At 41.0% G+C, this 19,881-nt stretch overlaps 2 protein-coding genes and 2 long non-coding RNA genes across 4 annotated transcripts; 2 read left to right on the top strand and 2 right to left on the bottom strand.

Annotated features, from left to right (window-relative positions):
* Positions 1–400: 400 nt before the first annotated feature.
* Positions 401–6,065, bottom strand: LOC140362517 (uncharacterized). Its single transcript, XM_072448604.1, has 2 exons — positions 5,797–6,065; positions 401–1,482 (listed from the first exon to the last, which is right to left on the bottom strand). Exons 1-2 carry the CDS (start codon positions 6,063–6,065, stop codon positions 810–812), a joined length of 942 nt encoding a protein of 313 aa, XP_072304705.1. The 3' UTR covers positions 401–809.
* A 522-nt stretch (positions 6,066–6,587) lies between these two features.
* Positions 6,588–13,311, bottom strand: LOC140362516 (uncharacterized). The gene is made up of 3 exons (XM_072448602.1): positions 13,140–13,311; positions 12,352–12,445; positions 6,588–7,587 (listed from the first exon to the last, which is right to left on the bottom strand). Exons 1-3 carry the CDS (start codon positions 13,309–13,311, stop codon positions 6,918–6,920), a joined length of 936 nt encoding a protein of 311 aa, XP_072304703.1. The 3' UTR covers positions 6,588–6,917.
* Positions 13,312–13,772: 461 nt separating this feature from the next.
* LOC140362720 (uncharacterized) lies at positions 13,773–15,285 on the top strand. The gene is made up of 3 exons (XR_011927119.1): positions 13,773–13,836; positions 14,546–14,656; positions 14,934–15,285. It is a non-coding gene; the product is annotated as an uncharacterized lncRNA (long non-coding RNA).
* A 1,287-nt stretch (positions 15,286–16,572) lies between these two features.
* LOC140362719 (uncharacterized) lies at positions 16,573–18,529 on the top strand. Its single transcript, XR_011927118.1, has 3 exons — positions 16,573–16,646; positions 17,358–17,497; positions 17,885–18,529. It is a non-coding gene; the product is annotated as an uncharacterized lncRNA (long non-coding RNA).
* Positions 18,530–19,881: the final 1,352 nt, after the last annotated feature.

Below are 19,881 nucleotides of genomic sequence, written 5' to 3'. Positions count from 1 at the left end.
CAATCACAAGGCTGTTCTCCCACAACACGGAAGTGATTGATCGGTTGTTGTTTTTATTATGATTTTTTTCCCGGGGAAATTTTCAATTATTGTCATTAATATAGTTAACCCTAACCCTATGTTTTATTTAATGTTTAACTACTTAAAATGATGAGCGCCATCTTCTGGTTTCAACAAAGAATTGGCGAGTTTCGGTCACACGAAGCTGCTGTCCTCATTGGATACAGGAGAATGAAATGAACACATTTTCCAGACGGACTCTTTTTTATTTGTTTGTTAAAACACATGAAACAGGAACAGGAAACATGACACAGAAAGTAAGGAAATATAAAATAAAAGTATCCAGTTGATACAAAATGAAATATAAGCATATAATATTGTCCATAAAAAGGAGGTCAAAGATGTCATTTTTTAAAGTCCAAATGTCATTTTAAAAAAAAAATTCAAGTGTCAATCATAACGTACATCACGTCCTCGACTGTCGGAACAGTCGGCTTCCTCCAGTTCAGTCCAGTTCAGTTCAGTCATGACCTTCTTTGACCTTCTTCACTAAAAGGTATTCATTGTGTCCATGGCAGGAGTTCTGAGGCCCAAGTACATCGTTCTGAACTTGAGTGTGGTGATGATGATGTTGTCTGCAGTGACTTCATCTCAGTCAAATGTTTATGAGCAGCAGGACAGTCTCAGAACACGTGATGATCCCAGAGTTTCTGTGGACGACTCTTCGCTTTTGTCTTTTCGCTCCTCCTGGTTTTTAAAAAAAGAAGACATTTTGGCATTTGTTCATCGGGGGATGAATAAATGTCCATTTACAGCGTCTGGTTCTGCGTCACAAAGTCTTTGTTCTCGTGTGTGGTGAAATGTTTTTTGAGATTATATCTTCTACGAAAGGCTTTCTCACAGACTGAACAGCTGAAAGGTCTGTCTCCTGTATGTACTCTGATGTGCCTGTTTAGATGAGACCTTTGACTAAATGTTTTCCCACAGATGGGACAGCCGAAAGGTCTTTCCCCCGTGTGCGTTCTCATGTGTAGTGTGAGTGTAGAACAGACGGTGAACCTTTTTCCACAAACAGAACAGCTGTATGGTCGCTCCCCTGTGTGAACTCTGGCGTGGTCTTTTAAATAATACTTACTCTGAAACGTCTTTTTGCAAATGGAGCACTTGTGTCGCGTCTGTGCGGCTCTTTCACACGTCCCCGTCATGTCTCTGGTGTTTGCAGTGACGCTCGTTGTCTCTGGTTCAGACCTGTGTTTGTTTAGTGCAGATGAGCTGATTCCATCAGCCTCTGTTTCCACCTCTGCTCCTGAACAGCTGAATGGTGCTCTCCAGTCTTCATCGTTGTCCGTGTCAGAAGGCTGTCCCTCGGTCTGTGGGTGTAGATGTGGCTCTTCTCCCTGTGGCTCCTCTCTGTGCTCACTTTGTTGGAGCCACGAGGACTCTTCTCTCTTCACACATGCAGAACTAGACACTGTGCTCCACCTGAAAAACATTTAAAGATGCACTGTGTCACTTTTCGGGTGGAGGGTTCGCCACCTGCTCGTCTTAAAATAAGATAAGCCTTTATTTGTATCTATTATTTACCTGTATCTACCTCTGTATCTACCTGCGTTGCATCAATGAGATTTCCCCATGTGGGACAATAAAGGAAAATCTTATCTTATTTGAACCACAATGGGGAAATTCCAGTGTTGCAACACAAAGTAGGCATAGAAGTAAACAATACACAACAAATAACGTATTAAAAAAAGGCCGTGGCTGGAGAGCCGCGGCGCGGTCAAATGGCTGCGCAGTTTCAGGGACCGCAGCATTTCCCTTATAGCCCGTTATAGCCTCATGGCTAACCCTAACCTTAACCCTAACCCGGCGCTGTCTAAAACGGCGCTAAAAGTCAAATAGCGGCGCAGTTTCAGGAGCCGCGGCGCGCGGCCGGCACAAAAATAACATGGCTTTTTCGGCCGCGCGCCGCGGCTCTGCAGACACTCCCTAAAAAAAAACACTCTTATAGAAAAACTCTTTTAAAAAACCTCTTATACTATATAATAACAACAATAGTGACACTCTTATTTACAGCTGTTATATGGACAGAGAATATTGGGGGGAAAAAACAGTATTGCACATGGGTATGACAGTATTGCACATGGGTATGTCAGTATTGCACATGGGTATGACAGTATTGCACATGGGTATGTCAGTATTGCACATGGGTATGACAGTATTGCACATGGGTATGTCAGTATTGCACATGGGTATGACAGTATTGCACATGTTCAGGGCTAACAGTGTTTGTTTTTGAGTCTGACAGCAGCAGAAGGAAAGACCTGTGAAACGTCTCCTTCACACAGCGAGGGTGGATCAGTCTGTCACTGAAGCTGCTCTGCAGAGCGGACAGAGTGTCCTGCAGGGGGCGACACTCAAGGTCCAGCATAGATGTGAGTTTAACCAGGACCCTCCTGTCCCCCACCTCCTGCCCCGAGTCCAGAGCCCAGCCCAGGACGGAGCTTTGTCCAGCTTCTTCCTCTCCCTCACTGTGATGCTGCTGCTCCAGCAGGCCACACCGTACAGGAGCTGATGCCACCACAGAGTCAGAGAAGGTCTTCAGGAGTGGCCCTGTCACTCCAAAATACCTGAGTCTCCTCAGGAGGTAGAACCGACTCTGGCTCTTCCTGTACAGTCTGTGTTATGAGTCCAGTCCAGTTTGTGGTTCAGATGAACACACAGGTACTTGTATGAGTCCACTCTCTCAATGTCCCTTCCCTGGATGTTCACTGGTGAGGGGGCAGTGGGGTGGCGTCTGTGGAAGTCCACCACCATCTCCTTGGTCTTCCCCGCGTTAATGAGGAGGTGGTTCCGCTGACACCAGTCCACAAAGTCCTGCTCCAGTCCTCTGTACTCCGCGTCATCGTCGTCTGTGATGAGCCCGATGATGGCGGAGTCGTCAGAGAACTTCTGCAGGACACAGCTGTCCGTGTCGTGTCTGAAGTCTGCAGTGTAGAGGGTGAAGAGAAAGGGCGCGAGGACGGTGCCCTGGGCAGGCTGCGAATTAGACGGGGGCCCGGGGCCCACAAGCAGTTGAATCTCCGGCGGGCCCGCGGTTTGAAATAGGAGGGGGCCCGCCGTGCCCCTCCTCGAAAAAAAATCAAGATTTAACTAGTAATTTGGCCATATTTGGGGCATTTTCATCGCTTAAGTTTTGTTTTGACAGACATGCCCACTTCGCACGTCTTCTCGCTTCTCATTGGCCGAGCAGTCTCCGTGACGTAATATCGATGAAAGCGGGCATCTGATTGGCCACTGCGTTCATGTGTCCTCGGAAATGCCCGGTCTAATTTTCGGGGCAAATGTATATTATGTTAGTAGTTTATTTTGTAGGATGTAATTTTATATATTCCACAAGATCTCCTTGTGTCAAATGCTGTAAACAGTATTTATTTTGTATGTAAGAAACATTATTATATTGAATTAAACAGTTTTAAAGATCATGATCTCTGGTTTATATGATTCAGTATTTGTGCTCTTCACATCAAATAACAGATAAAAGTATTTTAAATTGTTTTACATGCTAACAACCAGGTTTAAAACAACACATCTTATGACGCTGCGATGCCGCACGCGCTTGTGGGCCCCTGAAATTGCTGGGGGGCCCCTATCTTTTGTAGATAGGTGGCCCCCCTGGCCCCTAACTTTGAAAATCTATTTCTCAGCCTGCTGGGGCACCCCCAAACTGCAGGTCCGAGTGTCAGACACACAGTTCCTGGCTCTCACAAAATTCCTTCATTGAGGTGTTAATAATAATAATAATAATAATAATAACTTTTATTTATATAGCGCTTTTCAGTGACCCAAAGACGCTGAACATAATAAAAAAGGGGGGGGTATTTACAGACAGGGGGGGACAACACGTACAATACACATTAATATACAGATAAAATGAACAAGACAGAAGAAGTAGAGAGAAAAAGATGGGGATGTAACAGGGGGTAGAAGAGTAGGCAATGGGGTAGAGGAGGCTAGGGGTAGGGGAGGTCATGTCGTGTTACTACAGTGATCCCCAAACTTTTTGACTCGAGGGCCACATTGGGTTCTAAAATTTGGCCGAGGGGCCGGGCCAGGAAAATATGCTGTGTTTGTGTGAACTAATGAATTACTATAAATTACACGCAAGATTTGACCTGTAACTTGTAACAAAGCTACAAATGCAAGGCTTGATGTAGAAATTGTTTTCCAAATGCATTAAATAATGATTAATTATCTACTGTCTACTACTGTCCACAAGAGTCTTCTTCAGTATGTCAAAAACTTGCGCTTTCTACTTGATTGGCCCCGGTGGCCGTTTGTGGTAAATTTTATTTTCTGCGCGCCATAGATTTTCTTGTGCGCGCACTAAGTGCGAGCAGTGCACTATGTGCGAGTGTACTATGTGCGAGCAGTGCACTATGTGCGAGCAGTGCACAGCTGTGCAGGCGCGCAGCTTAGAGGGAACAGTGGCCATCTCTTGGGGAAATATGGGCATTACAGGCGAAAGGTAAAATTATCGGCCAGCCACAGTATCGTGAGTTTGAACACCGACTCCGACATTTGCTGCATGTCCTCCTTTCGCTCTCATCATTCCCCTTCCTTTCTTTCTCATTCCATCTACTGTCTAATAAAGCCTACGGCAGAAAAAAAAACAAAAAAAAAAACATTTTTTTAACATAACTTGTACAAGCTTGGCGGGCCGGATTGAAAGGCCCAACGGGCTGGATGTGGCCCGCGGGCCGTAGTTTGGGGACCACTGTGTTACTACTTTGCCTAGAATGTTCCACCGAATTTGCCTGTTCAAACTTAATCTTTACAAAGCTGTGAGTCTGGTCACCGGTTTAATCTCCTGGAGTTCAGTTCATGATTGACAGGATAAAAACCTTTTTCCAAGGACTTTTTTCACAACAGCTTATTCAGTTTGAGGTCTTCCACTCTTTTTTTTAAGTTCCGTTAGATCTGAGTGCTGCTTTTGACACTGTCCATCATTGCACTCTCTTACAGAGACAAGAGGACTGGGTGGGCATCACTGGCCCCGCCCTAAACTGGTTAAGGTTCTATCTGGAAGACAGGAAGTACTTTGTGTCTCAGACCACATGCGCCTGACCTGTGGGGTGCCCCAAGGGTCAGTCATGGGACCCCTTCTGGTCATCCTCTACATGCTGCAGTTAGGTCAGCTGATACGCAGTGACAATGTGTCCTATCACAATGATGCAGACGAGTCAGATCTATGTTTTACTGTCGGCAGGTGAATATGGACCAGTGGATTCACTCTGTCACTGCATCCAACAGATCAGTGTGTGGATGCAAAACAACTTTCTCCAGCTGAACTCAGACAAGACTGAAATCATCGTTTTTGTCCCACAGAAACAAAGAGAAAGTGTTAGCGGTCACCTCCAGAGTCTCGCTCTAAAACCTACAAACCGAGTTAGAAATCTGGGGGTAATAATGGACTCAGACTTGAACTTTGACAGCCACAAAAATATAGTGTCTAAACCAGATTTGGAGAGACTTATCCATGCGTTTGTCTCCAGTAGATTAGACTACCGTAACGGTCTGCTCACTGGCCTCTCCAAACGAGCTGTAAAACAGCTGCAGTACATCCAGAACGCTGCTGCTCGTGTCCTGACTAGAACCAGGAAGTACCATCACATCAGTCCTGTTCTAAGGTCACTTGGGATTGACCCTCCAGAAAGGTTTGCACCCTAAAAATGCTCTACAATTTTAAATGTTTGACAGTAAAATAATGTTAGAAGAGTTTAAGATGGTTTATCTTACATAGATTCTTCCTCCTGTTTGATGCTCTGTGCATCCTTAATCCGTGTCGTTTTCAGGATTTCATGGTTTAGACCCAGGTCCAGACCCAGGTCCAGACCTTGGCTCAGCACCGAGTCCAGCAGCTCTTGTTTCCTCTGGTTCTCTTCTCTGGAGCGGCGCAGTTCCTCCTCAAACTCCGCTGTCGTTCTTTCAAACAGCGCAAATATCTCTTCCGCAGCCGCAGTCAGCCGCGCATTTACCAAAACTCTCAGTGTTTGACCTGCGGACATTTTACAAACTGTTTTTAGCTTTAGCTTCGAGCTAACATACACGCTAACCGGACGCACAGCGACAATGACGCGTCACGTGTTTCATTTGGACCATTCACAAGGCTGTTCTCCCACAACACGGAAGTAATTGATCGTTTGCTTTTATTATGATTTTTTATTATTGTCATTAATATAGTTTATACGTTTTATTTAATGTTTAGCAACATAAAATGATCATTTCTCTGTGACTTCCACTGAAGAAGAGCTCCATCTTCTGCTTTCAACAAAGAATAGGCGAGTTTCCAATGTAATGCTATTGGTCACACGAGGCGCTGCTAAATCAGGAAAATGAACACATTTGCCAGACGGACTCTTTTTGTTTGTTTTTTTAAACACATAAAACAGGAACAGGAAACATGACACAGAAAGTAAGGAAATATAAAATAAAACCATCCAGTTAATACAAAATACAATCTAAACATATATTATTGTCCATAAAAAATCCAAATGTCTTTTTTTTCCTTCAATTTTTCAAGTGTCAATCATAACGTATATCACGTCCTCGACTGTCGGAACAGTCGGCTTCCTCCAGTTCAGTCATGACGTTCTTTAACCTTCTTCACTAAAAGGTATTCATTGTGTCCATGGCAGGAGTTCTGAGGCCCAAGTGCATCGTTCTGAACTTGAGTGTGGTGATGATGATGTTGTCTGCAGTGACTTCATCTCAGTCCAATGTTTATGAGCAGCAGGACAGTACCAGAAAATGTGATGATCCCAGAGTTTCTGTGGACGACTCTTCACTTTTGTCTTTTCGCTCCTCCCGGTTTTTAAAAAAGAAGAAATTTTGGCATCGGGGGATGAATAAATGTCCATTTACATCGTCTGGTTCTGCGTCACAAAGTCTTTGTTCTCGTGTGTGGTGAAATGTTTTTTGAGATCATATCTTCTACGAAAGGGTTTCTCACAGACTGAACAGCTGAAAGGTCTGTCTCCTGTATGTACTCTGATGTGCCCGTTTAGATGAGTCCTTTGACTAAATGTTTTCCCACAGATGGGACAGCCGAAAGGTCTTTCCCCCGTGTGCGTTCTCATGTGTAGTGTGAGTGTAGAACAGACAGTGAACCTTTTTCCACAAACAGAACAGCTGTATGGTCGCTCCCCTGTGTGAACTCTGGCGTGGTCTTTTAAATAATACTTACTCTGAAACGTCTTTTTGCAAATGGAGCACTTGTGTCGCGTCTGTGCGGCTCTTTCACACGTCCCCGTCATGTCTCTGGTGTTTGCAGTGACGCTCGTTGTCTCTGGTTCAGACTTGTGTTTGTTTAGTGCAGATGAGCTTCCATCAGCCTCTGTCTCCACCTCTGCTCCTGAACAGCTGAATGGTGCTCTCCAGTCTTCATCGTTATCCGTGTCAGAAGGCTGTCCCTCGGTCTGTGGGTATAGATGTGGCTCTTCTCCCTGTGGCTCCTCTCTGTGCTCACTTTGTTGGAGCAACGAGGACTTTTCTCTCTTCACACAGGCAGAACTGGACACTGGGCTCCACCTGAAAAACATTTAAAGATGCACTGTGTCACTTTTTCGGGTGGAGGGTTGGCCACCTGCTCGTCTTAAGATAAGATAAGCCTTTATTTGTCCCACAATGGGGAAATTCCAGTGTTGCAACACAAAGTAGGCACAGAAGTAAGCAATAAAAAACAAATAACTTATAAAAAAAAACACACTTAAAGAAAAACCTCTTATACTATATAATAATAGGGAGTGTCTGCAGAGCTGCGGCCGAAACTGCCATGTTATTTTTGTACCGGCCGCGCGCCGCGGCTCCTGAAACTGCGCCGCTATTTGACCGCGTTTTAGCGCCGTTTTAGACCGCGCTGGGTTAACGTTAGGGTTAAGGTTAATTTAAGGTTAGGGTTAGCCATGAGGCTATAAGGGAAATGCCGCGGTCCCTGAAACTGCGCGGCTGATTGACCGCGCCGCGGCTCTCCAGCCACGGCCATAATAATAACAATAGTGACACTCTTATTTACAGCTGTTATATGGACAGAGAATATTGAAAAAAACAGTATTGAACATGAATATGACAGTATTGCACATTATTATTTATTGCACATGATTATGACAGTATTGCACATGGGTATGACAGTATTGCACATGGGTATGTCAGTATTGCACATGGGTATGACAGTATTGCACATGGGTATGACAGTATTGCACATGGGTATGTCAGTATTGCACATGGGTATGTCAGTATTGCACATGGGTATGACAGTATTGCACATGGGTATGACAGTATTGCACATGGGTATGTCAGTATTGCACATGGGTATGTCAGTATTGCACATGGGTATGACAGTATTGCACATGGGTATGTCAGTATTGCACATGGGTATGTCAGTATTGCACATGGGTATGACAGTATTGCACATGGGTATGACAGTATTGCACATGGGTATGTCAGTATTGCACATGATAAAGTCAGTATAGCACATAGGTGCCAAATCTGGCCCACCAGACGTTTTAATCTGGGCCGCTGAACATTTTGAATTTATATATATATTTTTTAATCGAACCGTAGTTACATCCGTAACCATTTCTATCGCTAAAACTACGCGTCCCACAATGCCGCCGGTGGCCGCCCCTCCCGCACGGGGCTCTGCTGCACTGCTGTGTGAGCTGCCGAGGGAGAAGTGCACTTTAAGCACTTTTGAGCAGAAGTTTAGTGGTGTGTCAGTTCAGGTGTACAGATAATTACACAGGCGTAGAAATGTTAGTTAGTACATTTAAAAGGTTTTTTTAGATCGTGAGAAGTTTATTTTCTTATAAAGTCAAATGTTTATCTCTGTGTAGAACTGTAGATCAACTGAAGTTGTAATGCACATAAACTGAAGTACACTATTGGTGAAATTACACTTGTTTTTCTGAAATACATTTCAGTTTATGAGAACAAAGTTTTGTAATTTTTTTTTAATCGATCCAGTAATTGCTTCAAAACAGCGTAGGCAATATAAAGCTTTTTGTTTCTTATATTTTTAATAGTTTCATGTTTTAAGTTATGTTCGGACCGCGACCCAGCCTGAGCGTCGAAATTCGGCCCGCGGCCCAAATGAGTTTGACACCCCTGGTATAGCACATGATAAAGTCAGTATTGCACATGGGTATGATAGTATTGCACATGGGTATGATAGTATTGCACATGGGTATGATAGTATTGCACATGGGTATGATAGTATTGCACATGCTTATGTCAGTATTGCACATGGGTATGTCAGTATTGCACATGGGTATGACAGTATTGCACATGGGTATGACAGTATTGCACATGGGTTTGACAGTATTGCACATGGGTATGACAGTATTGCACATGTTCAGGGCTAACAGTGTTTGTTTTTGAGTCTGACAGCAGCAGAAGGAAAGACCTGTTAAACGTCTCCTTCACACAGCGAGGGTGGATCAGTCTGTCACTGAAGCTGCTCTGCAGACCGGACAGTGTCCTGCAGGGGGCGACACTCAAGGTCCAGCATAGATACGAGTTCAGCCAGGACCCTCCTGTCCCCCACCTCCTGCCCCGAGTCCAGAGCCCAGCCCAGGACGGAGCTTTGTCCAGCTTCTTCCTCTCCCTCACTGTGATGCTGCTGCTCCAGCAGGCCACACCGTACAGGAGCTGATGCCACCACAGAGTCAGAGAAGGTCTTCAGGAGTGGCCCTGTCACTCCAAAATACCTGAGTCTCCTCAGGAGGTAGAACCGACTCTGGCTCTTCCTGTACAGTGCGTCTGTGATATGAGTCCAGTCCAGTTTGTGGTTCAGATGAACACCCAGGTACTTGTATGAGTCCACTCTCTCAATTCACTGGTGAGGGGGCAGCAGAGTGGCGTCTGTGGAAGTCCACCACCATCTCCTTGGTCTTCCCCGCGTTAATGAGGAGGTGGTTCTGCTAACACCAGTCCACAAAGTCCTGCTCCAGTCCTCTCTACTCCGCATTATCGTCGTCCGTGATGAGTCCGATGATGGCAGAGTGGTCAAAGAACTTCTGCAGGACACAGCTGTCTGTGTCGTGTCTGAGGTCTGCAGTGTAGAGGGTGAAGAGAAAGGGCGCGAGGACAGTGCCAAGGGGCACCCCCACACTGCAGGTCCCCCACACTGCAGGTCCGAGTGTCAAACACACGGTCCCTAGCTCTCACAAAATTAATTCATTGAGGTGTTACTACTTTGCCTAGAATGTTCCACAGAATTTGCCTGTTCAAACGTAATCTTTACAAATCTGTGAGTCTGGTCACTGGTTTAATCTACCGGAGTTCAGATGGGCATGATTGACAGGTGAAAAAAGTCCTTGAAAAAGTTGTTTATCAACAGCTTGTTTAGTTTGAGGTCCTCTACTCTCTTTTTTAGTTCTGTTAGATCTGAGTGCTGCTTTTGACACTGTCCATCACGGGACCCTCTTACAGAGACAAGAGGACTGGGTGGGCATCACTGGCACTGCCTTAAACTGTTTAAGGTCCTATCAGGGGCATTTGTGTCTCAGACCACATGCTCCTGACCTGTGGGGTGCCCCAAGGGTCAGTCCTGGGACCCCTTCTGTTCATCCTCTACATGCTGCCATTAGATCAGCTGATACGCAGTGAATATGTGTCCTATCACAATGATGCAGACGAGTCAGATCTATGTTTCACTGTCGACAGGTGAATCTGGACCAGTGGATTCCAAGCCTCGAAATAACGGGCCGGACACGGTCAATGACCGGCGCAAAAATCAGTTTTGACCGACTCCAAAATCAATGCTCCGGACACAATGACCGACGCAAATTTTTCGCCGTAATATATATTTTTAATGGGCAAAAACAGCGCGGTGAACATGCCCAAAGCGATTCCTATGCACAAACTCGGGCGCGCTATACTACAGACCACGATTATTGCTGTAGTTATACAGCGGAGGAAGGCAGCAGAGCGCATGTGCGCGGGCATTTCCATCGCTTAAGTTTTGTTTTGACAGACATGCCGCTTCGCAGTCTTCTCGCTTCTCATTGGCCGAGCGGTGTCCGTGATCTAATGTCGATGAAAGCGGGCATCTGATTGGCCGCTGCGTTCGGTTGTACTCGGAAATGCCCGGTCTAATTTTGCAAGTGATATCGAGGTTGGCGGGCGTCAATCTCTCCTCAGTTCGCAATTCAGTCTTTTTAAAGTTGTTTGCAACAAAAGCTGTAATTTTGCACATTAGGGACAATGTCAATGTGGAAGTATCCAAGAGCCCCAAGGGCCCCACCCCCTTTGGAGTTGTTAGCATCGGGGCAATGTATATATGTTAGTAGTTTATTTTGTAGGCTGTGATTTTATATATTCCACAAGATCTCCTTGTGTCAAATGTTGTAAACAGTATTTATTTTGTATCTAAGAAACATTATTATATTAAATTAAACAGTATTAAAGATCATGATCTCTGGTTTATATGATTCAGTATTTGTGTTCTTCTTATCAAATAACAGATAAAAGTACTTTAAATTGTTTTACATGCTAATAACCAGGTTTAAAACAACACATTCATCTTGTTCTTATGACGCTTGTGGGCCCCTGAAATTGCTGGCGGGCCCCTAACTTTTTTAGGTAGGGGCCCCCCTGGCCCCTAACTTTGAAAATCTATTTCTCAGCCTGTAAATGATAAAGAGACATGTTAATAAAAGTAAATTTTTCATTAATTATGTTATTCTGTTTTCCTTTCCTTGTGACCGATTCAGAATTAGCCATGACAGGTACCAAATGATCGGTACCTCTCATGTTGACAGGGACGTAAAAATAATTATTTCAAGGCTTGGGATTCACTCTGTCACTGCATCCAACAGACAGTGTTGGGAAAGTTCACTTTCTACATGAACGAGTTCAGTTCATAGTTCACACATTTTAAATTGAACTAGTTCAGTTATTTTTTAAATATTATGCTATAATCTTTCTAAATTATTTCCACAGCCCATATACAACCACAGGCAGCAATTATTTTATTAGTTTAATGCTGAAACTATGTGTCAGATTTCATCTTCATATCCAATTTTGAATCCTTACCCAGGATTTACATTCACACTGAAGGTCAGCAGTATTAGTAGTAGTAGTAGTAGTAGTAGTAGTAGTAGTAGTAGTAGTAGTAGTAGTAGTAGTAGTAGTAGTAGTAGTAGTAGTAGAAGTAGAAGTAGAAGTAGTAGCTGTAGTAGCTTTCAACCCCACAGTATATTCTCAAAAACATGAGGGAAAACTTGCTAGGCAAAGTTTGCACAGAAATGTTAAGATTGTTCCCATTCTCACCGACCTTATCATAAAACTCACGTAACTGGTCGTAGGGCGACTCTTTGCGCGAAATCTCTATCTGCGCTATCGGCCTCTACAACTTCGGAGCTCTCACACATGCCAGGCATAAGATCTGGTTGGGCAACATAACGGTGTGTTTTTCGCCTGGAAGTCTCTAGAAGTCTGACACCTTATTGTACGAAATTAAAAAGAATGAACTTTTGTTCAATGGACGCGTTCAGGCACAACACTGCCAACAGATCAGTGTGTGGAAGCAAAACAACTTTCTCCAGCTGAACTCAGACAAGACTCAAATCATCTTCTTAGGAGAAACAAAGAGAAAGTGTTAGCGATCACCTCCAGAGTCTCGCTCTAAAATCAACAAACAAAGTTCGAAATCTGGGGATAATAATGGACTCAGACTTGAACTTTGACAGCCACAAAAATATAGTGTCTAAACCAGATTTGGAGAGACTTATCCATGCGTTTGTCTCCAGTAGATTAGACTACCGTAACGGTCTGCTCACTGGCCTCTCCAAACGAGCTGTAAAACAGCTGCAGTACATCCAGAACGCTGCTGCTCAGGTCCTGACTAGAACCAGGAAGTACCATCACATCAGTCCTGTTCTCAGGTCACTTGAGATTGACCCTCCAGAAAGGTTTGCACCCTAAAAATGCTCTACAATTTTAAATGTTTGACAGTAAAATAAATGTTATAAGAGTTTAAAATGGTTGATCTTACATAGATTCTTCCTCCTGTTTGATGCTCTGTGCATCCTTAATTCGTGTCGTTTTCAGGATTTCATGGTTTAGACCCAGGTCCAGACCTTGGCTCAGCACCGAGTCCAGCAGCTCTTGTTTCCTCTGGTTCTCTTCTCTGGAGCGGCGCAGTTCCTCCTCAAACTCCGCTGTCGTTCTTTCAAACAGCGCAAATATCTCTTCCGCAGCCGCAGTCAGCCGCGCATTTACCAAAACTCTCAGTGTTTGACCTGCGGACATTTTATAAACTGTTTTTAGCTTTAGCTTCGAGCTAACATACACGCTAACAGGACGCACAGCGACAATGACGCATCACGTGTTTCAGTTCGACCAATCACGAGGCTGTTCTCCCACAACACGGAAGTGATTGATCAGAAAAGGATATTCAAGTTTATTAGATCCATGATCCATGCATGGATCTATTATAATATCTGGATAGGGTACGCCCGGTACGCCCCCTCTGCCTCTGGCTCCAAATTGAGTAGTGGCCACTTCGCAGAATGCAGCCTTTTGGTCGGACCATTTCAGGAGTTCGGCCTCTAAAATTACCAAACATGCTAAATTGTTTTTAGTCTAAAAATAAAATAGAATGAATTTCACTCTTCAACTGTTTCTAAAATACTTAAAAAATACATTTTTAACCTTCCGGTGAACGGTGTACGCGCACCGAGCGCGCACGTGACCCTCATGAACGAGCCTCAGGAGAACATGTGACGGAAACTAAACACAAACAGAAGAATGTGACCAGACGAGACCACGATACACGTAAGTTGTGTTTGTATGTCATTCCTCACGTTTCACACATCGTTCCATATGAAGTGTAAAACAACAATTACACAGTTAACACGAGTTAACACGAGCTAACGTAAGCTAACGTTTAGCTACACAAAGATGCAACAACACGTCGTGATGGCTCGTGCTTCTGCAAATAAATAACTAATTATTTATCTTACTAAATGTTCTAAGAGACAAGAGGTTATGCACAGATCAAGGAAAACTAGAGAAAGAAGGGAAATAAAGTGATGTTTGTATTATGTGCTATAAAAAAACTACCAATAATATAACCTGCTGAAATGGGTCATATCTTACACATATAAATGTAAAGGTGTTTAAAAGTGACAGTGCTGTACTTACAGGGGCTGAGACGACATTTAAGGTTTTATTACCCATTTAAAAATGAAGTGTGCTGTGTTTAAACAGCAAAGCACACGCTTGTTTTCTATAGGAATGTCATGGATTTACTTCCATGGAATATGTAGAGATTTAGCAAACATGTCAGTTATGTTCTAACTTCTAAGGTTTAAACTTATGCATAAGTAAATGACTTTTGGTTCTAGCTTTAAAAATTAAGGTGAAAAGAGGAACTTTTGTGTTACAGAGCGAAATGTAAATCTGTCAATAACATATTCCAGCTTTTCTCTGTTAAATGTGCATAATATATCAATGTTCTAATGAGTATCTTTCTCATCTTCAGTGCTGACCAGTGAGTTTAGTCTGTCTGTGCTGTCCAGAGCTCTACAGGTCACTACAGGTCACTGCAGACACAGTCATCTCAAGTAAACTCCTGACGACTCCAAAGCAAAAGGTATTTTAATAATAACTTCTGCCTCGACTAAAAGTAAACAGTGTAGAATCAGTACTTTGAATTTATAAAATGTCTGTTTTGTTATGACCAAAAAAACTAAATGATAATTGTTCTTCAAAAGAGCCACTGCTCTGTCACATGTGTCTGTAAAGCAGCTTCAGGACAAACATGTGAAGTGTATGTTCTATGACTTGTATAAATCTAATACATATGAAGTGTATGTTATATGACTTGTATTAATCTAATCTAAAGCTGTGACATGTTCTGTTTGTCTCAGTCATACGATGGAGCTGAACGGAGGAGTTTACTGAAGTACAAAAGACTGCGTGCCATGGAAACAAAGTCTTGTTAAACACTGAGATATTCAGTATTTAACGCAATAATGTCACATTCATGTGCATATAACTGATGTAAAAAGAGTGTTTATTTACCATTATTATTAGTATTATTTTGTCTTACGCTGTTTTTATTTTATCTTTATTTTTCCCCTCCATTCCTTATTAAGGTATGAGAGGTTCTGTCTAGAGGAGTTTTTGTTTATAAGAGTTCTTCTATTAAGATCGATCTATTAAGAGTGTTTTTTAAACTTCCTATAAGTTATCTGTCTTTTTCCTCTGTATCTACTGTGTTGCAACAACGAAATTTCCTCACGTGTGGACAATAAAGGAATATTTTATCTTATTCAGTATGTTCTTTTTGACTTATACAGGTTGTTTTATCATTGTTAATATTTTTATGTTGCACTGAATCACCAAAGCAAGTTCCACTGTTTGTGAATTATTTTCTTTGACAATGGCAATACATTTTCTGATTATATTAATGATGATAATAATAATGAACAGTACACAGACTCAAACTCCTTAATAAGGGACTCCCACATTGTAGCTTTAAAACTCATTGTGGCTTTAAAACTCCACTAAAACTGGCTAAAATCAATTTATCATTTGTAGTTATCAGATTTGCATTTATTGAACAAGTTCATTCATGTTCATTATTCTTATTAAATACATTAATAAACAAATGTGTTTTGTATTTATTAAAGATTGACATGATACAAAAACGGCACAATAGGAAACTGAATATAATTAAATACTGCTTAACTCAATTGTGTAACAGAATCGATGATTATATTTTATATTTCTTTCATCTGATTAAAAAAAAAGCATATTGGCCAAATTATAATATGTAAATTAATAACTGAAAAGTTAATAACAAAATAAATACCCAAACCAAAAACTACAGAAAATGATGAGGACGTTATTACACCTCTAAATGTAATTCATTGTCATTAAACCAGGCTTTTTATCTTAACACTTCTTTAAAATTCTCTTAAATATCAGAGCTTTACAATATGATACATGTATATTTATAGATGGATACAACAACATCATTATACGTTACGTAAACAGACTATTTCAAGCCGAATTATTCCAAAAGTCCGTGTTGACTCTTCTCAGTCTTTCACGCTGCTGTGACGTGCGCGCTCCCGACGCCAAAGCCTCACGGCGATGACGTCACAAAAGTGGGAGGAGATATACCAGTATTCAGGAAGTAATGCGGAACTAAAAAACTTTTTTGGAACCATGCGCCAATGAGCAACTCCATAGGTTTCAATGGCGGCCATCTTGGCTTCCGGGGGCTTGGATCATGGATCTATTATAATATCTGGATAGGGTACGCCCCCTCTGCCTCTGGCTCCAAATTGAGTAGTGGCCACTTCGCAGAATGCAGCCTCATGGTCGGACCATTTCAGGAGTTCGGCCTCTAAAATTACCAAACATGCTAAATTGTTTTTAGTCTAAAAATAAAATAGAAGGAAATTCACTCTTCAACTGTTTCTAAAATACTTAAAAAATACATTTTTAACCTTCCGGTGAACGGTGTACGCGCACCGAGCGCGCACGTCACTCTCATGAACGAGCCTCAGGAGAACATGTGACGGAAACTAAACACAAACAGAAGAATGTGACCAGACGAGACCACGATACACGTAAGTTGTGTTTGAATGTCATTCCTCACGTTTCACACATCGTTCCATATGAAGTGTAAAACAACGATTACACAGTTAACACAAGTTAACACGAGCTAACGTAAGCTAAAGTTTAGCTACACAAAGATGCAATAACACGTCGTGATGGCTCGTGCTTCTGCAAATAAATAACTAATTATTTCTCTTACTAAATGTTCTATTAGACAAGAGGTTATGCACAGATCAAGGAAAACTAGAGAAAGAAGGGAAATAAAGTGATGTTTGTATTATGTGCTTTAAAACACAACCAATAATTCAAATATAACCTGCTGAAATGGGTCATATCTTACATATATAAATGTAAAGGTGTTTAAAAGTGACAGTGCTGTACTTACAGGGGCTGAGACCACATTTGAGGTTTTATTACATATTTCATAATGACGTGTGCTGTGTTTAAACAAAGCACACGCTTGTTTTCTATAGGAATGTCATGGATTTACTTCCATGGAATATGTAGAGATTTAGCAAACATGTGAGTTATGTTCTAACTTCTAAGGTTTAAACTTATGCATAAGTAAATGACTTTTGGTTCTAGATTTAAAAATTAATGTGAAAAGAGGAACTTTTGTGTTACAGAGCGAAATGTAAATCTGTCAATAACATATTCCAGCTTTTCTCTGTTAAATGTGCAGAATATATCAATGTTCTAATGAGTATCTTTCTCATCTTCAGAGTGCTGACCAGTGAGTTTAGTCTGTCTGTGCTGTCCAGAGCTCTACAGGTCACTGCAGGTCACTACAGGTCACTGCAGACCCAATCACTGCAGACACAGAGTCATCTCAAGTAAACTCCTGACGACTCCAAAGCAAAAGGTATTTTAATAATAACTTCTGCCTCGACTAAAAGTAAACTGTGTAGAATCAGTATTTTGAATTTATAAAATGTCTGTTTTGTTATGACCAAAAAAACTAAATGATAATTGTTCTTCAAAAGAGCCACTGATGTGTCACATGTGTCTGTGAAGCAGCTTCAGGACAAACATGTGAAGTGTATGTTATATGACTTGTATAATCTAAAACATATGAAGTGTATGTTATATGACTTGTATAATCTAAAACATATGAAGTGTATGTTATATGACTTGTATAATCTAAAACATATGAAGTGTATGTTATATGACTTGTATAATCTAAAACATATGAAGTGTATGTTATATGACTTGTATAATCTAAAGCTGTGACATGTTCTGTTTGTCTCAGTCATACGATGGAGCTGAACGGTGCAGTTACTGAAGTACAGAAGACTGCGTAGCCATGGAAACAAAGTCTTGTTAAATACTGAGATATTCAGTATTTAACACAATAATGTCACATTCATGTGCATATAACTGATGTAAAAAGAGTGTTTATTTTACCATTATTATTTGTATTATTTTGTCTTACGCTGTTTTTATTTTATCTTTATTTCCCCCTCCATTCTTTATTAAGGTATGAGAGGTTCTGTCTAGAGGAGTTTTTGTTTATAAGAGTTCTTCTATTAAGATCGATCTATTAAGAGTGTTTTTTAAACTTCCTATAAGTTTTCTGTCCTTTTCCTCTGGATCTACTGTGTTGCAACAACAAAATTTCCTCATGTGTGGACAATAAAGGAATATCTTATTTTATTCAGTTTGTTCCATTTGACTTATACAGGTTGTTTTATCATTGTTAATATTTTTATGTTGCACTGAATCACCAAAGCAAGTTCCACTGTTTGTGAATTCTGTTCTTTGACAATGGAATAAACCTTTTCTGATTATATTAATGATGATAATAATAATGAACATTACACAGACTCAAACTCCTTAATAAGGGACTCCCACATTGTTGCTTTAAAACTCATTGTAGCTTTAAAACTCAACTAAAACTGGCTAAAATCAATTTATCATTTGTAGTTATCAGATTTGCATTTATTGAACAAGTTCATTCATGTTCATTATTCTTATTAAATACATTAATAAACAAATGTGTTTTGTATTTATTAAAGATTGACATGATACAAAAACGACACAAAAGGAAACTGAATATAATTAAATACTGCTTAACTCAATTGTGTAACAGAATCGATGATTATATTTTATATTTCTTTCATCTGATTAAAAAAAAGCATATTGGCCAAATTATAATATGTAAATGAATAACTGAAAAGTTAATAACAAAATAAATACCCAAACCAAAAACTACAGAAAATGATGAGGACGTTATTACACCTCTAAATGTAATTCATTGTCATTAAACCAGGCTTTTTATCTTAACACTTCTTTATAATTCTCTTAAATATCAGAGCTTTACAATATGATACATGTATATTTATAGATGGATACAACAACATCATTATACGTTACGTAAACATATTATTTCAAGCCGAATTATTCCAAAAGTCCGTGTTGACTCTTCTCAGTCTTTCACGCTGCTGTGACGTGCGCGCTCCCGACGCCAAAGCCTCACGGCGATGACGTCACAAAAGTGGGAGGAGATATACCAGTATTCAGGAAGTAATGCGGAACTAAAAAACTTTTTTGGAACCATGCGCCAATGAGCAGCTCCATAGGTTTCAATGGCGGCCATCTTGGCTTCCGGGGGCTTGGCTTGGATCCATGTTCCAAAAGGAAATATAACCATCACTTCCGGGTTGGAATACAGTTGAACAGGATATAAACTTTTTATTTTTTTAATTGTCAAAATTCTAAATTACAAAACATTAGTAATAATCAATAACCAGTTGGATACAAACATCTCTTAAAGATCTTTTGGATTGAGACAACTTTGTAATGATGGTAATAAATTATGGGACTTAAGTGAAAAAATACATGTAATTATTGTTTCTCTAATTCATTTAAAAGGAATTACATACTTACATAATTTCAAAAAGAGGAAAAAAAGATCATAAGTAAATATTAGTGTTCTGCAGCAAAGGAGCAGCTCGACCTCAAACCTGGAGCTCATATTTAAATGTTGTACAATAAAAACACAAAGAAATGTTATACATTTTCATAATACGTATTGTGTCCTGAGCGACGGAGGCAGAACGAGCGCTCGTTTAAGCCACTGGTCCAAAAACCACACTAACAGTTCATTTTGACAGTTTTTATTTCGTTTTTTTTAACGGACGGGCCCTTGAGAGGAAGCTCTGCTGGCACAATACACATAAAAACATGTACAATTTAAACAAAACGCCCCATTAAAAGTGTTGCCATGGGGACCAGTCGTTCAGTCTG

The sequence above is a fragment of the Eucyclogobius newberryi genome, unplaced genomic scaffold (assembly GCF_026437365.1).
Source record: "Eucyclogobius newberryi isolate DKJ021-1_F unplaced genomic scaffold, fEucNew1.0.hap1 SCAF_17, whole genome shotgun sequence".
Taxonomy (NCBI): domain Eukaryota; kingdom Metazoa; phylum Chordata; class Actinopteri; order Gobiiformes; family Gobiidae; genus Eucyclogobius; species Eucyclogobius newberryi.
The sequence above is the reverse complement of the archived record's forward strand: the minus strand, read 5'-3'. Positions and strand labels throughout refer to the sequence as shown.

Coding starts and splice junctions, on each gene's coding strand:
- LOC140362517 (XM_072448604.1), bottom strand. CDS start 6,065: ATGTCCGCAGGTCAAACACTGAGAGTTTTGGTAAATGCGCGGCTGACT. Junction 1,483..5,796: donor AAACAGGAGGAAGAATCTAT/GTAAGATAAACC, acceptor AATGTTTTTCAG/GTGGAGCACAGTGTCTAGTT.
- LOC140362516 (XM_072448602.1), bottom strand. CDS start 13,311: ATGTCCGCAGGTCAAACACTGAGAGTTTTGGTAAATGCGCGGCTGACT. Junction 12,446..13,139: donor GGACTCGGTGCTGAGCCAAG/GTCTGGACCTGG, acceptor TTGCCCAACCAG/ATCTTATGCCTGGCATGTGT. Junction 7,588..12,351: donor GTCGCCCTACGACCAGTTAC/GTGAGTTTTATG, acceptor AATGTTTTTCAG/GTGGAGCCCAGTGTCCAGTT.